This window comes from Calidris pugnax, unplaced genomic scaffold (genome assembly GCF_001431845.1).
Source record: "Calidris pugnax isolate Ruff unplaced genomic scaffold, ASM143184v1 scaffold113, whole genome shotgun sequence".
In the NCBI taxonomy this organism is placed as follows: domain Eukaryota; kingdom Metazoa; phylum Chordata; class Aves; order Charadriiformes; family Scolopacidae; genus Calidris; species Calidris pugnax.
Genome location: NW_015090879.1, coordinates 2,178,858 through 2,193,082, shown reverse-complemented (window position 1 = coordinate 2,193,082; position 14,225 = coordinate 2,178,858). Strand labels below are relative to the sequence as shown.

The 14,225-nt window shown below is 55.5% G+C and overlaps 1 protein-coding gene across 1 annotated transcript in view; it reads right to left on the bottom strand.

Annotated features, from left to right (window-relative positions):
- Positions 1-1,148: 1,148 nt before the first annotated feature.
- LOC106890550 (protein argonaute-1) overlaps positions 1,149-14,225 on the bottom strand; it is a 36,644-nt gene continuing 23,567 nt past the window's right edge. Inside the window, exons 14-25 of the mRNA XM_014946455.1 lie at positions 12,661-12,837; positions 12,261-12,380; positions 11,305-11,427; positions 10,750-10,883; positions 9,307-9,491; positions 8,986-9,145; positions 8,650-8,740; positions 6,006-6,200; positions 5,755-5,889; positions 4,821-4,922; positions 2,758-2,957; positions 1,149-2,336 (exon numbers count right to left, since the gene is read on the bottom strand). Coding sequence (XP_014801941.1) covers positions 2,228-2,336; positions 2,758-2,957; positions 4,821-4,922; positions 5,755-5,889; positions 6,006-6,200; positions 8,650-8,740; positions 8,986-9,145; positions 9,307-9,491; positions 10,750-10,883; positions 11,305-11,427; positions 12,261-12,380; positions 12,661-12,837 — 1,731 coding nt within the window. The 3' untranslated portion in view covers positions 1,149-2,227. The remainder of the gene's footprint in view (positions 2,337-2,757; positions 2,958-4,820; positions 4,923-5,754; positions 5,890-6,005; positions 6,201-8,649; positions 8,741-8,985; positions 9,146-9,306; positions 9,492-10,749; positions 10,884-11,304; positions 11,428-12,260; positions 12,381-12,660; positions 12,838-14,225) is intronic.

Here is a 14,225-nt window from a genome sequence, read left to right as displayed (position 1 = left end):
CCCCCTGCGGGGATACAGCGGTGGAGGTCGACACAAGGTGCAAAGGAGAATTATGAACCAAACGCTCATTAAAGTCTGGAGGACAAAACAGGACTGTGCTAAAGGTAGGATCTTCACAACCCGTGCCAGCGGTGGGCTCAGCGCTTAGTTTGCATAGCAGAGTCATGTCTTCGTTTTTCACTGACACGTTGCCCAAAAAAAAGAAAACGGGGTAGAGTGAACGCCCGCTGTCAGGAGAGATCAAACGGGCTGACACGACCGGGGGTGGTTTCTCATGAAGGCAAGGCAAGTTGAAACGTCAGAAAGTACAAAACAACAACAAAAAAAGGTGTGCTTCTGTCCACGGGCAGCGCTGGCGGGGACCTGCCGGGGACGCGCGGTCACGCTCGGCAGAGAAATGATCACAGAGCTCTCCCCTCTCAGAGCTCGGCAGGAGTGTGTGCCTCGGGTTTTTCTCTCGAAGGAAGCGCTTGGGCACACTTTCATTTAAAAAACAAACCAACAAAACAAAAAAAAATCCCCAGATAATCTGCCCGCGTGATACCAGTAACGAGTTGCTGCCACCGCCCCGCTGCGCACAACGGTCATTCTGTGCAGCAAAACGAGTCTGAAAAGCAGTCACTGTGTTTCTGGGGGGGGAAAAAAGGCTTTTTTTCCTGTTAGAAACACAAATCAGTTGGAGTTTCCCCCACGACAAGAACAAGGATTTCATCATTCTGACTAAGGAACGAATCCGGTGTGCTTTCAGAATAAAAAAATAACAACCCAGCCCTGTGCATGAGATCGGTGATACCACGACACGAAGAGCAGCAAAACCTAGCAGCAGAGAGGGGGGGCGGAGGTGCTGGAGTTGGGGTACGTGGGACTTGGGAAAGCGGCCGGCCCCGGGCAGACACGGGGGGCAGAGGGACACGGGGGGCAGAGGGACACGGGGCAGCACCCGGCGCCGCACGGGCCGCGCTGGGGAACACTCACGGGGCAGGAAACGTTGGAAACCTCTGGCGTGAGGGCACGGGCTCGGGAAGTGCAGTGATGTAAACTCTTGAGCGTGTTAATGACTCGTGTATTTTGGCAACAGACTCGGTATCGTATAAAAATAATGTTTCGTAAAAAAATCCCGGTGTCCATCGTAAAAATTCAGGAAAAATAATGTTTCGTAAAAAAATCCCGGTGTCCATCATAAAAATTCAGGAAAAAAAAAAAAAAGAAAAAGAAAAAAAAAAAAAAAAGAAAAAAAATCGATAGCAATTTCTGTCCTCATGGGATGAAGATGCCCCCATTTGTCAGAAACAGTTTTAAATAACAAGTAGTACATTGGAAACAAAAATGGGTCAGCAGCCATTAAACGTGTCCTGTATGAAAGTGCACATCTTTCAATGGAGTTTAACCACCATGAGGTCGGGATCTAACACAAACTGCAACTTAGGACCATAGAAAATTAACTCCTTCCGATGGAAATATGGACCACCATCAAGACGAGATTACTATTTTCCTTACAAGATTAAAAACATTGAAATTTTGCAGCATCGTAGTAAGGCACTCACCCATGGAAAAGTCTGTGACTGTTGCTTCAAGTGGCAGCAGCGAACTAGCTTTTAACACGAGGAAGACAGTTCTCAGTTCTGAGCTAAGTGCTAGGGTGCCTTACATTATATGGGGGGGGAATCGTTCGGGGGCAGGGGGGACCTGTTAGTGTTAGAATTCTCCTATAAACTAGTTGTTTTGTTTTTTTTTTCCCCTTAACCCATTAAAGCATCTCATATTCTAAAATATTAGTTTTATAAATCTAGTCTTCTGTTTTAAGGCTCTAAAAATCCCCTCCCCCCAACCCCCACAAAAAATACCTACCAGCGCCTGGTGGGCAACGGAGGACCAAATCCGCCAGTTCACAGTCAGGAGTCTATAGTATTGCATCTTAAAAATGAAAACCTGCTTCCGCCTCCTGGGAGTTTTATCCCTTTCCTTGAATGCCTTCATGTGTTTGGTCAGGTCAAAATTTTGCAAAGCCAGAAAAAAATTAAAAAAATAATCATCGGTCTCTTCCAATCCTACAAAGGTGTTGGATCTCTCTGTCCCGTGGTGCTGGTCTCCTGCCTCGAATCGACGCTGCCTGCCCTGCAGTGATTTCTCATTGGAAAAAAAACACAAGGTGTCCCAACGCTTCCTTTTTTGTATGGCTCCTACAAATCTGAAAGCTTTCTTGAGTGAGGTAACAAAAGTTAGGCTTTCAAGCAAAGTACATGGTACGTAAAGTGTCCTGATGAACCTGCACAGCCTTCGCCAAGGCCTGGGGGTCTCTGCCGTTGCTCTGTCCGGATATATGGCTGCCCTCGCCACTGGAAACCAAGGAAATCACTGCGTAATTATTTCGTATTTTCCCTCCCAGAAACACTGAGAAACCCCCCTTGGAGACCCTGAGTGTGGGCAGCACAGCGAGACATCTCACCACAGCATGGGGATGCCCCATGTGCTGGTGATCATCCCTGGCACCGCAGAGATTCCAGCACCTCGAGGTGGCTGGTAACACTCAAACACCCCAGGGATGCTCCTCCAGGCCCGGGGTGAGCCCAGGGTGGGATTTAACCCTCCTTTACCCCCTGTTCCTCCTGGGCTGAGACCCAAGAGGACCTAAGAGCTATGTGTGGGTCTGCCCCCCGCGGCCCTGCTCTGACACAGGCGCTCTCAAACACCGAGGCAGGGTGTCGGTGCCCCTGCCCGTCCCCCAGGGTCTGCCCGTCCCCAGCAGAGCCCCCTCACCTGTCGTGCTCCTTGTCCACCAGATGGTACCGGGCTCGGAAGGCCACCAGCCGGGCGTAGTAGGCCGGGGCCGGGATGGAGACGGAGCGGGTGCAGCGCACGTAGGTATGGCACAGCTGGTAGGTGAGGATCTGCAGCTCATCCGCGGTGAACCGGTTGTCATCCCACAGCACGTAGTAATGGGACGGCCGGCTCGTACCCTGGGAAGGTGAGGGGACAGCATGAGTGGGGCTGTCAGCACCCAGAGGCACACACCTCACATCCTCATCATCCCTCCCCCCATCAAAACCACCCCATAGGGCTGTCAGCACCCAGAGGCACACACCTCACATCCTCATCATCCCCCCTCCCCATCAAAACCACCCCACAGACAGGAGATAGAATCATAGAGTGGTTTGGGTTGGAAGGGACCTCAAAGATCATCTAGTTCCAACCCCCTGCCATGGGCAGGGACACCTCCCACTAGAGCAGGTTGCTCAAGGCCACATCCAGCCTGGCCTTGAACCCCTCCAGGGATGGGGCAGCCACAACTTCCCTGGGCAACCTGTTCCAGTGTCTCACCACCCTCACAGTAAAAAATTTCTTCCTGAGATCTAATCTGAATCTTTTTTCTTCCAATTTAAAACCGTTTCCCCTTGTCCTATCATTACCCTTCCTGGCAAAGAGTCCCTCCCCAGCTCTTCTATAGGCACCCTTCAGGTATTGAAAGGCCGCTATAAGGTCTCCCCGGAGCCTTCTCTTCTCCAGGCTGAACAACCCCAGCTCCCTCAGCCTGTCTTCATAGGAGAGGTGCTCCATCCCTCTGATCATCTTCATGGCCATCCGCTGCACCTGTTCCAGCTGGTCCATGTCCTTTCTGTGTTGAGGACTCCAAAGCTGGACACAGGTGGGGGTCTCACGAGTGCAGAGCAGAGGGCCAGAATCACCTTCTGAGACCTGCTGGCCACACTTCTCCTGATGCAGCCCAGGACACGGTTGGCTCTCTGGGCTGGCAGTGCACATTGCTGGCTCATGTTGAGCTTCTCATCCATAAGCACTCCCAAGTCCTTCTCCTCAGGGCTGCTCTCCAGCCAATCTCCACCCAACCTGTATTTGTGCCTGGGGTTGCCACATCCCAGGTGCAGGACCCTGCACTTGGCTTGGTTGAACCTCATGCAATTTGCACGGGCCCACCTCTCCAGCCTGTCCAGGTCCCTCTGGATGGCATCCCTTCCCTCCAGCGTGTCAACTGCACCACCAAGCTTGGTGTCATCAGCAAACTTGCTGAGGGTGCACTCTATCCCACTGTCCATGTCTCCAACAAAGATGTTAAATAGTACTGGTCCCAATACCCACCCCTGTGGAACACCGCTCGTGTGGCACCCCGTGCCTCTGCCCCCCTCATTTGGGAACCCCACACATGTACAGCCCTTAGCACTGAGGTGCAACCCAGCATCAGCACAGCTGCCCCGTGCCCAGGCACTGCCATTGCTGCCACCCTTGGCCCCCAGCACCACACAGCCCACGGCATCCGTCCCCCACCAAACCGGGTCAGCTCCCTGCCGTCCCCACAGCAGGAGAGGAAGCCAAAAAGCCTCCCTTGCGGAAGCAGCTGGAGATAAAACGAGTGCAATTTTTTTCAGCACGGTCTCTGACTAATCTTGGCTGCCTGAAGGAAGGCAGCTGCAGAGCACAGCGCCTGCTCCAGGGAGGGCTGGCCCCGGCTCTCCCGCCCACGGCCAGACAACAGGTCCCCGCTGAGGAGCGGGCGCCCCAGCGAGCCCGGCACGCTCAGCAGCCAGCTCACAAGCTGCTGAATTGGCCGCTCTGAAGGAAGAAAATCTCCGAGGAGAAATCCTTGTCTCCAGGAGAGAAGCCAAGTCCCTGCCACATCCCGCAGCAGCAGCGCCGGCCCGGCACCCACTCGCCAAACCACCGCAAGGGCAGGTTGGACCGAGCTGCCCAGGGCTCCGGTGCCAGGGGGAGGCTGTGACAGGGTCAGGTCAGACACAGGAGGGTACAATCTGCAACAACAGCCGCAGAAAACAGGCAGCAGCACAAGAGCCAGCCCCGCAGCACAGTACCTGAATGCCTGCATGACTGCACAGGTAGAAGTCGAACTCAAAGGGGTGGGTGATATTTGTATCCACTGTTGTTCCTGCTGGGATGTTCCCGCTCTTCCCGATCTACAAAGAACAGAGAGAGACCCAAGCACTGCAGAGTGTGGTTATTTCCAGCTGCCCAGAGCCCCGTTGGGAACACATCTGCCCTGCACCAGGGCCATGGCACAGGGTGCCCGTCCCAGGGGCTCGGTTTGAGAGCACCGTGCAGAGCTGCTCCCCCAGTGCCCGTTATGGGGGAACAGAAGCAGCTCATCCTGCTCTGCTCCCTGCCCCCACAGGCTCACTGACATCTTCTGTGAGCACTGACATCAGGCATGACATGGAGACAGAGCCAAGGGAAGGAAAGCAGGCAGGGTGAGGGCTGGGCACTGGCCCATCCTACTGTAGAAATGAGGATCCAGTGAGCAAAACTCCAGGAACCTCTGCAGAGCCTCTGCCACGAGGTACTGGGGCTTTTGCACCCTGATCAAAAACTATCCTCAGTCTCTCAGATTAAATCTTCCTGCCCAGGCAGAGCCAGAGGCTGGTTACACTTGATCTAACCACTAAATTTAGATCAAATCTAGGAAAAGCTACAGCAATCGGTGTTAGAGCGCGGCACACACAAACAAGCTGTGAGCAAGGGGTTATTCATCCCGTCACGTCAGCGGCTGCAGCTATCACCAAAACAACAGATGTTTTCAAGCTGACAGAGGCTATTTCAAGAGAGTCACCAGGATCATCAGCACCCAGTAACTCATAATAACAGCAAACAGCTGTCTGGGTTTCTAGAAGCAGCCTAATCCGCACGGATGCGGGAGGCAACCGAGCAGCACGTTCCGTTCAGGAGCTCTCCCCTGGGCAGAGGCAAAGCTGTGGGGCTGAATCAGCCACCTCCAGCCCCGGCAGAACTCACCCTCTCGTTCTTGTCTGCGCAGAAGAGACGGGTGTGATGCCTTTTCTGGACGACGATGTAGGTGATGCCGGGCTGGTAATCCTTTTCCAGTTTGATGCAGGCGTCTCGGATGGCAAGGAGCTCATAGTGAAGGATCTGGAGAGATGAGGGCACACAGAGTGAGGGGACACAGCAGCACCCAGCCGTCCCCCGTGCACCCGCAGGAGCCATCGGAGCCCCCACTGCCCCATGGGCTTCCACGGGGTCCTCACCTGTGGGAGCTGCCCCTCGGGAACGCCGTCGCGGTAGAAGATGATCCTGGTGGGTTTGAAACGGGTGGATTTGTAGAACTGGATGAGGAGCTCCCTCACCATGTAGGACAAGTCCTCGATGATTTCCTGGCGAGGACGCTGGACGCGCACGGTGGCACAGTACCGGCTGGGGTGGGCATCCATGCTGCCCACAACCTGCAGAGACAGGGCCAGGCCAGGCCAATGTGTTACAACAGCGAGGACAGAGGGGATGTGGGACATTCCCAGCCCCTGACACCTCCCAACACCCACAGCCAGCCAAGCTCAGGAGATGGGACAGCAAACCCTGTACAGGCAACCAGCACCCGAAAAGGACACCCCTGCTCGTGGCCACGTTCTGGTTTCACACTCTGTCGTGCCCTTTGTGGTGTTTATGGGAATTTCCAGTGAGACAACTTAAGCTGGTGCCACTGAGTGATGTGGCTGTGGGGGCTGTCACTGCTCTGCCCCAGTGTCACCCCTCCTGTCTGAGAGCAGAGGGGACAGGGAGGAGCAGGGCCACCCTTTCCGCCTCCCTGAGCCTCCCTCCATCCCTCAGCCTGGAGGTTTTTTGGCTTCCAAGAAGCACTGTGTGACCCCAAAACCCTGCTCTGCTGTTTCACCAGGGCAACGACACCCCCAGGGTGCAAAACCCCAGCTGCAGTTGCAACGCTGCTGCTGCAGAGCTCAATATCACAGCAGCACCAGGGAGCTCTGCTATCGGCCGCTCCTTACCTCTCCGGCTGCGGCACAACTGCCCTCCTGGGGCTGCCCAGAGACCCTCTGCCCAAAAGGGGATGGAAACAGGTCAAGCTTTAGCTTGGAGCATCTGCTGGCACCACGTCCCTGCCCTCGCTCAGCCCCAGACAGCAGCGGTCGGTGCTGCCACCTCCCGAGGACACGGCGGGGCTGAGTCACCGGGTGAGCAGGGAGTTCCCGTCCCAGGAGGGTGTCCCGGAGGGGACACCTCACAGACGTCAGGGCAGGGAGGCTGAGAGCAGCTGGGTCACGTCCCCTCGAGCGGAGGGAAAGCACCACAGACCCCACATCCTCGGCAGCACCGAGCCTGTTACCCCTGCCCTCAGCAACTGTTTCACTTTTGCTTCACAAAGGGAGGTCTAGAGTCTGGGATGCACCCCCGGAGCCAACGTGCTCAACAGAAATGTTTCCTTTGGCCTCAGCCACGGACCCCTTCTACCCACTGATTAACACACACCAAGGACAAGATCAAGGCCATCTGAAGCCTCTACGCTTCTCCTCCCCTGCAGCTTCAATAAAGCTTTCATAAAAATTAAGGAAAAAACCCTCTCACAGTGGTCCCGCACAGCGAAAACACAGAAGATGTTTTCAGAGGGGAAGTGCTGCCGCCAGGAAACAGACTGTTCTGTCCCACCCACACCTACAGCAAACAGCCAAAAGCATTTCCCAACCCCTTCTAATTAAGAAAAAAACACTCCTCCAAAGAGGCGTTTGCATGCCAAGGAAAACCTGAGCTATGAGTCCTGGAAAGTTAAGAACTTCATAGGAAAATGCTGACGTGCTTAATTAAAACAGTCGCTACGAGAACCCAACACTTTCCTTCTCTTCCCTGAGCAGGAGGCCACGTCCCAGAGCCCCACGAGGGGCCCGAGCTGCCACCCGGTGTGTGAGCGGCATTTCACTCGATGCTCACTATTCCTCTGGGGTGAAGGGAAATCCTCCTCCCCAAAGGGCTCTGGAGCAGCCCTCGTCACCCCAGTTCTCTCCATCTCTCCCACCTGGGGACGGTCCCTCCGAGGGCTGCCCTGGGGATGACTCCCAAGAACCCACAGGGAGCTGCTGCACACCCTGATCCCCGTCCCTGGTGGGGTCAGGCACGACACGAGCCCCATCTGCTGGCAGCCAGCGGCTCCCCAAAACCACCGCCGAGAGGGACCCACCACCCTGGGAGCACTGGGACTGGTTGCCCAGGGAGGTGGTTGAGGCCCCATCCCTGGAGATAGGGAGTTGGGACTGTTTAGTATGAGGAAGAGGAGGCTGAGGGGAGACCTCATCACTCTCTACAACTACGTGAAAGGACACTGTAGAGAGGTTGGTGCTGGTCTCTTCTCACAGGTAATTAGTGACAGAACGAGAAGGAATGGCTTCAAGCTCCAACAGGGGAGGTTTAGATTGAACATTAGGAAAGAATTTTTCACCCAAAGAGTGGTCGGGCATTGGAACAGGCTGCCCAGGGAGGGGGTGGAGTCCCCATCCCTGGCTGTGTTTAAGGGCCGTTTAGATGCAGTGCTGAGGGACATGGTGTAGGGGAGGACTTTGTAGAGTAGGGGAGATGGTTGGACTCGATGATCCCAAGGGTCTCTTCCAACCTAGACCATTCTATGATTCTATGATTCTATTCAAGGTGAGGCTCGACGAGGCCCTGGGCAACCTGGTCTAGTTGGGGGTGTCCCTGCTGACTGCGGGGAGGTCGGACTAGATGGCCTTTGGAGGTCCCTTCTGGCCCGGACAACTCTATGACTGAAACACCCAAGAGGGCAGGGGGTCACCCCGAGAAGTGTCACTATAAGGACGGTAGTGGCACAGCCCCTTTGCAGACCCAGGGGTCCCGTTGCAGCTCACCCCTGCAGGGCTCTGGGGCACTTACAGCAGTTATGGAGGGTTTCTTCCCATCTCCTGCCGGCGGGTGAGTGACATCGGCCCCGAGGAAGATCACTGGCTGCTGAAAGACCGCAGAGCTGGTGGGGGGGAAGAGAAAGCAGCCATCAGCCTTCAGGGGTCATCTCAGGGTGATGCCCAGCCCAAAGGAGGTGACAGATCACACAGAGGACACCTCTGGCCTGGGCACATCAACACCTCCTTACAAGGCAGACAGATGCAAATCTACTTTTCAAAGAGCTACTTTAAAAAGACCCCCCCCCTGCCCCAGGTAAAGCCAGGCAGCACCACCGGAGACTGGGGAAACAAGCCCCGAAGTACTGACCGCTGGTGAGGCACAAGGATGTTGTTGATCCCGCCAAGCTTGACGTTGATCTTGAGGCAGAGGTTGGAAAGGGTCTGCGGGGAGGTTTTCACCACGTTCTTGACCTGGACGCACTGGGTGGCCATTCCCAGGAGGGTGTCTCCAACACGCTTCACCTCGGCTGTGGGCAGAGGAAGCAGAGGAACCCACGGGAGATCAGTTTCCAGCAGCACTCTCAGCAACAAGGAGAGAAAGCACTGCGGGAGGAGCAGAGCCAGCCCTGCCGAGCCAGAGCAAAGCCCCTCTCCTCTCCTCTCCCCACTCCCCCTGCCCCAGACGCACCATACACCGGGGTTTTCCCTGGCAGGATGACGATGATGAGCTGAAGCCCCGAATAGGTGTTCTTGAGGTGTCGAAACATGGGCTCCACACTGTCTGCTCCCTGGGCGTATTTACAGAAACAGGGCTGGCCCTGGATGGGCATCCCCGCGTCTTTGGAGATCTTGCGCAGCTGGTCCGTGAAGTTCCTGTGCCCGGGAGGAGAAGGATCAGCCCCGAGCCCTCCCGCACGGCACCTTCCCCGGCCACCGAGCAGGAAGGGACCCACGGCTGGAGCGCTGCGGCACAGGACAGGGACATCACACCTCCACGTCTGTGGTTTCACAGCACCCAGCAAGCACACGGCAGGGGAAACACAAGACCAACTCAGTGTGAGAGCTGAACCGTCCCCTCTTGGCACCCTCTTACCCAGGAACTGACTCTGCCCGAGGAGCGACGGAGCCGTGAGCTGCTCCCCGTGGGGAAGGGGGGGAAGGGGGGAGCAGAGCTGCTGCCAGGGACAGCTAATTTCCAGACGATTTGCAAAACTGATTGAAGCCCTCACTCTCCAAACCAGACAGAGTGCTCAGCCACACTCGAGAATTTTGGCTTGAAGCATGAATTTGATGCAGGGAGAGCAGGAGGGAGCGTTGGGGCTCCCAGCTCTGCCCCAAAGGGGTCTTGGCAGGAGCGCGGTGTCACTCCCACCTCCACCCAGTTACTGCAGATGTAGGGACTTTGAGTGGCTCCAAACCTTCCCAAACATTAATCGTGCTGCACACCCAGAACAGGCACACAAACTGCTTGTCTTGATGCATCCAGTCTCGGTCAGGAGAAACCTGTCCCCAGCAGCATCCAACCCCAAGGTGACCATTTCACTAAATCAAATAAATCGTCCCCGCTCTGTGTCACTTTGCTACCGAAGCAGAGAATCTCTAAACTACCAAAGCTTTTCAGAAAGCCTAAGACTTCTCCGTAATAAAAACCCATGGCAAGTTTGTATGCTTCCTACATGAATTACATTATTTTAGATAGGGTATTGGGGAAACTTTTCATTAAATATCCCTCACAACCCCATTTCTCTGGGGAGATTCAGCTGAGCAGAGTTCAATACAGCTTTAGGGCTGTGGCATCAGATCCCGACAGCAGCCTGATGCAAAGAGCAGACCAAGGAGAGCCTGGGTGTCAGCTCACACGTGTCGGAGCGTGATGTGCTCACTCCAACCTGGCTGGCTTTGGGATGGGGAATGTCTGAGCCAGGATAAACAGTCAGCATAAACAGTCAGGATAAATGAACAGAAACAAGACTGAACACTCAGTCCGAACCCCGATCAAATCTGTACCACGAGCAATTCAGACCCAGTTAAGGATGAAGGACCTGCAGCCCCAGGCTGGGAGCAGTGGTGGTGGCCACACCACGGGCTCCCCCACCTCATCCCACCCACGGGGGGCTGCCCCTTTCCTTACTTCAGCACCTCCTCTCGACACTGCTTCTGCGGGGCAAAGCAGGCGATCGCCCAGACTTTGATCTCGATGCCGTTGTAGAACTGCTTCCCTCTCATGTCCCACACGCCCTGGTTGGGGGTTGCAATGGCCCGGTTCTGCAAAGGCAAACAGAGGGTCACAGCACTGCCACGTCCTGCCCGGCCCCATGCTGGCACCCCCCATGGCAAAGCCCTAGACCCTCGCTGGAGCCACCTCCCTGTGCTGCCAGGGGCTGCCACAGCGTGTGGCCAGGGGCAATTCACAACCTCAGCCCCTCAAAGGTGATGGACAATTCACCTCAGCATCTCTCTCCCCTTCAGCTCACCTTTTTTGTCACCCAACAACTCCTGGCTCTACCTTCAGTACAGTTATGCTGCAAAAAGCCCCCACAAACAAAAACCCCAAACCCAAGGTGCTCTGATAAAAAATTCCAGCTCTAACCTACAGACCTGAAGGCAGCACAAGTTTTTGTGCAGAAACAGTGTTTTCTGGTGGGAAAGCATCTCTCTGCCCAGCACAGCCCCACGTCCTGCTTACCCGGCCTCCATACTGCAGGATGGGTGCTGGCAGGACCCTCCCTGTCACCTCCGTCATGTCGTCCTTCACCTTGATCCCAAACTCCTGGATGTAGGGGTCCAGGTTGTAGCTGGCGTTCTTCATCTGCGGAGGGAAGGAAGGGCCATGGGAGGGAGTGAGACCCAACTGCTGCAGCCCATGGGGCTTCAGCTGGTCGGGGACCACGGGCACCTAAAGTCACGTTCTCCACAGAGCTGGAGTCCCCTCCGTAAAGGGAAGGAAAGTGCTTTAACACAAACCTGTTCTTCAAACTGCCCCATAGGGGACCTGATTTTGGAACGTACCAACCAATACAACCAAAGCAGAGCATGCTCCTGAGATTTCAGGCTTCAGTGGAAAGGTTCAGACCAGCAAGAGACTGTTATCAAGATTCCCAGAAGGAATATCAAATGTCCCAAGCTTCGAAAGCCCAGAGACGTGGGTTTTGGATAAGAGAGCACCATTAACCAGCTCCTGCTGGTGCTGGCAGAGCTGGATTCCCCCAGCTCGCCCCAGGCTGACCTGTAGAGTTCCTGTACCACGGCCCCGCAACGCACAGCCCCCACGTACACCCACAGCCAGGGTCATTTCTCTAATTTGTTTTCCTATTTTTAGTTCCAGCTCCCTTTGGGTCAGGTTCCATCAGCACAAGGACCTGAATTTGCTGCACACGAGTTTCCACAGTCCCTTTGAGCTGGGCTCCTGTGTGCAGGTGTCCGTTACACACACAGAGGCATCGCTGACCGGGGACCCAATGAGAACAGGGGGATAAAACCAACCCATTAACCCCACCAGCACCTTCTGAGCAGGTCCCAGCTCTCCAGCGCAAAGCATCTGAGAAGTAGGACCACAACAAGGTTCACCACAGACATGACACCATAACCTGCCAACAGCCCACAGCCCCAAGAGCATCCCTCCCGGGGACTCACGCCACGTACCAGGCGACTGATTTCCTCCTGCCTGTCTGGGGCAGACCTGGCTGTTGCTTTGATCATGGTTGACGTTTGATTGTCTGTGAGCTTCTTGATGCACCGCTGGCCTGCCACGATGTTGCACACCTGCAGGGCAGGGGAGAGAGAGCAGCCACGTGTCAGGGACAGGCGAGACACTGTGCCAGCCCCAAAACGGAGGTGCCGAGCCCGCGGCTGCAGGGAAATGGCATTTTTACAGCACAGTTTCCTCCCTCCCTTACTAGAAGTGGCTCTTGCCAGGTCAACGTTGAGGCAACCACTGCCACAACACATCAGCTGCAGAATATTGTCACGCATCCACCAGCAAAGGCCACTTGCCTTGGCCTCACAGGGTGCCCAAACGCCGGGGTGCCGAGCCAACACTCACCTCCAAGGGCAGGTAGGTGTGCTTCTGCTCCTGGCCCACCTGGAGACAGGGCAGGTGGGGGTATTTCAGCTGCAGGTTGTATTTCTGCTTAAAGTACTGCGCCACGGTGCACTCCACTGTCTGACCGCTCTCCAGCTGCAGGGGGAACCTGGCAGAGGCAGGACACGAAGGATGCACCTACTGCAAACAGACACTTCCAAACCTCAAGCCCTACTTTGGCTGGGACAGAGGGGACTGGCAGCCTCCCGCCCCAGGCTACCACGAAAGAAAATAAAAAGCACAACGGTGGTATTTTCAGAAATTGAGTCAGGAATACTCTGATCCCAGTGTGGGACTGAGGTCCCTAAATAAAGCTCTCCCTCACTAATCCAGCTAATCAGGGCAAATGTTTATTGCAGGACATGCCAGGCATGCCCCTGTCAGGTACATAAATACAGCACCCTGGCACTCCGGAGGACTTGGGAGCTTGGTGCCTTCCCTGGGAGCCCAGCTGAGCTCCAGACAAAGGTTAACTGGCCTCTCCCCAGTACAGGGCAGTGGCCCCGGGGTGGGCAGAGCATGGGGGGCAGGGGGGTGCATCTCCCTTCGAAACCACAGGGAAAAAAATATCCAAGTTCCTGGTGGCTGGGCTGAGGGGTGCTGTGCCATCCATAGTGCATGATGCCCAGCCTCACCCTGCCCCGGCTGTTCCCAGCTCCATAAAGAGCTCCACGAAAATGAAGAATTGACCCGATATTCTTTATGGAGCCAAAATTAGATGGGAGGGCCAGCCCCCACCCCCGGCCAGGTGTCTCATTGCTGCGCTTGCCAGGGCCCAGGGCTGGGACCTGAGGATGTTGGAGCACAGAGAAAGTGGGGCACGTGGTAACGGGCACATTAACCCCAACGAGATACACCTGGAGACGGGGTTGTGTGAGGAGGGAGTGTGGCTGTGGCCAGGAAGATGCTCCCCCTTTGGTGGGGGCTCTGGAGCCTGACAGCACCAGCACCAGCGCCAGCACACTGAGCTGGTTTGGTATCGGGCAAGAACTGAGGAGGGATCTTCTGCCAGCACTTGGGTTTGCACAGCACGAGCCAAAAATTGCTTGTTGTGTTTTTCCTTTCTCTCTCCCATTTTTTTTATTTATTTTTTTTTTTACTGTTGGCAAAATTTCCAGAAACATTGCAGAAACCTTGGGGGGCAAACAGCCTGAAAAATATCCCCCTCTCCCTCCAGCTCCACTTCTGCCTGCACGGGGAGGTCTGGAGGGTCTGCCTGCTCTCCCCCCAGCCTCTGCCTCAACCCCATTTTGCTTCCAAGCCTCCCTGGGGGCAATTCCCAGTGATGAGCCCTGGAAACACCCATGGGCTGTGGCACCCAACAGCTCGGTGCTGCTGTCCCCATTCGTGGCGGTCTGCAGGGAGCAGGGCAGCCCCCCAACACGGAGGGGTGCCCAGGGAAATAATTTCAAGGCAGGGAATCGCTTTATTCCCTGACAAAGCTTCTGCTGTAGCAGCGTCTATTTTAAGAAAGAAGAAAACCAAACTCGGGAGGTAGAAACTAGGACAATTCCTGGCATGTCAGC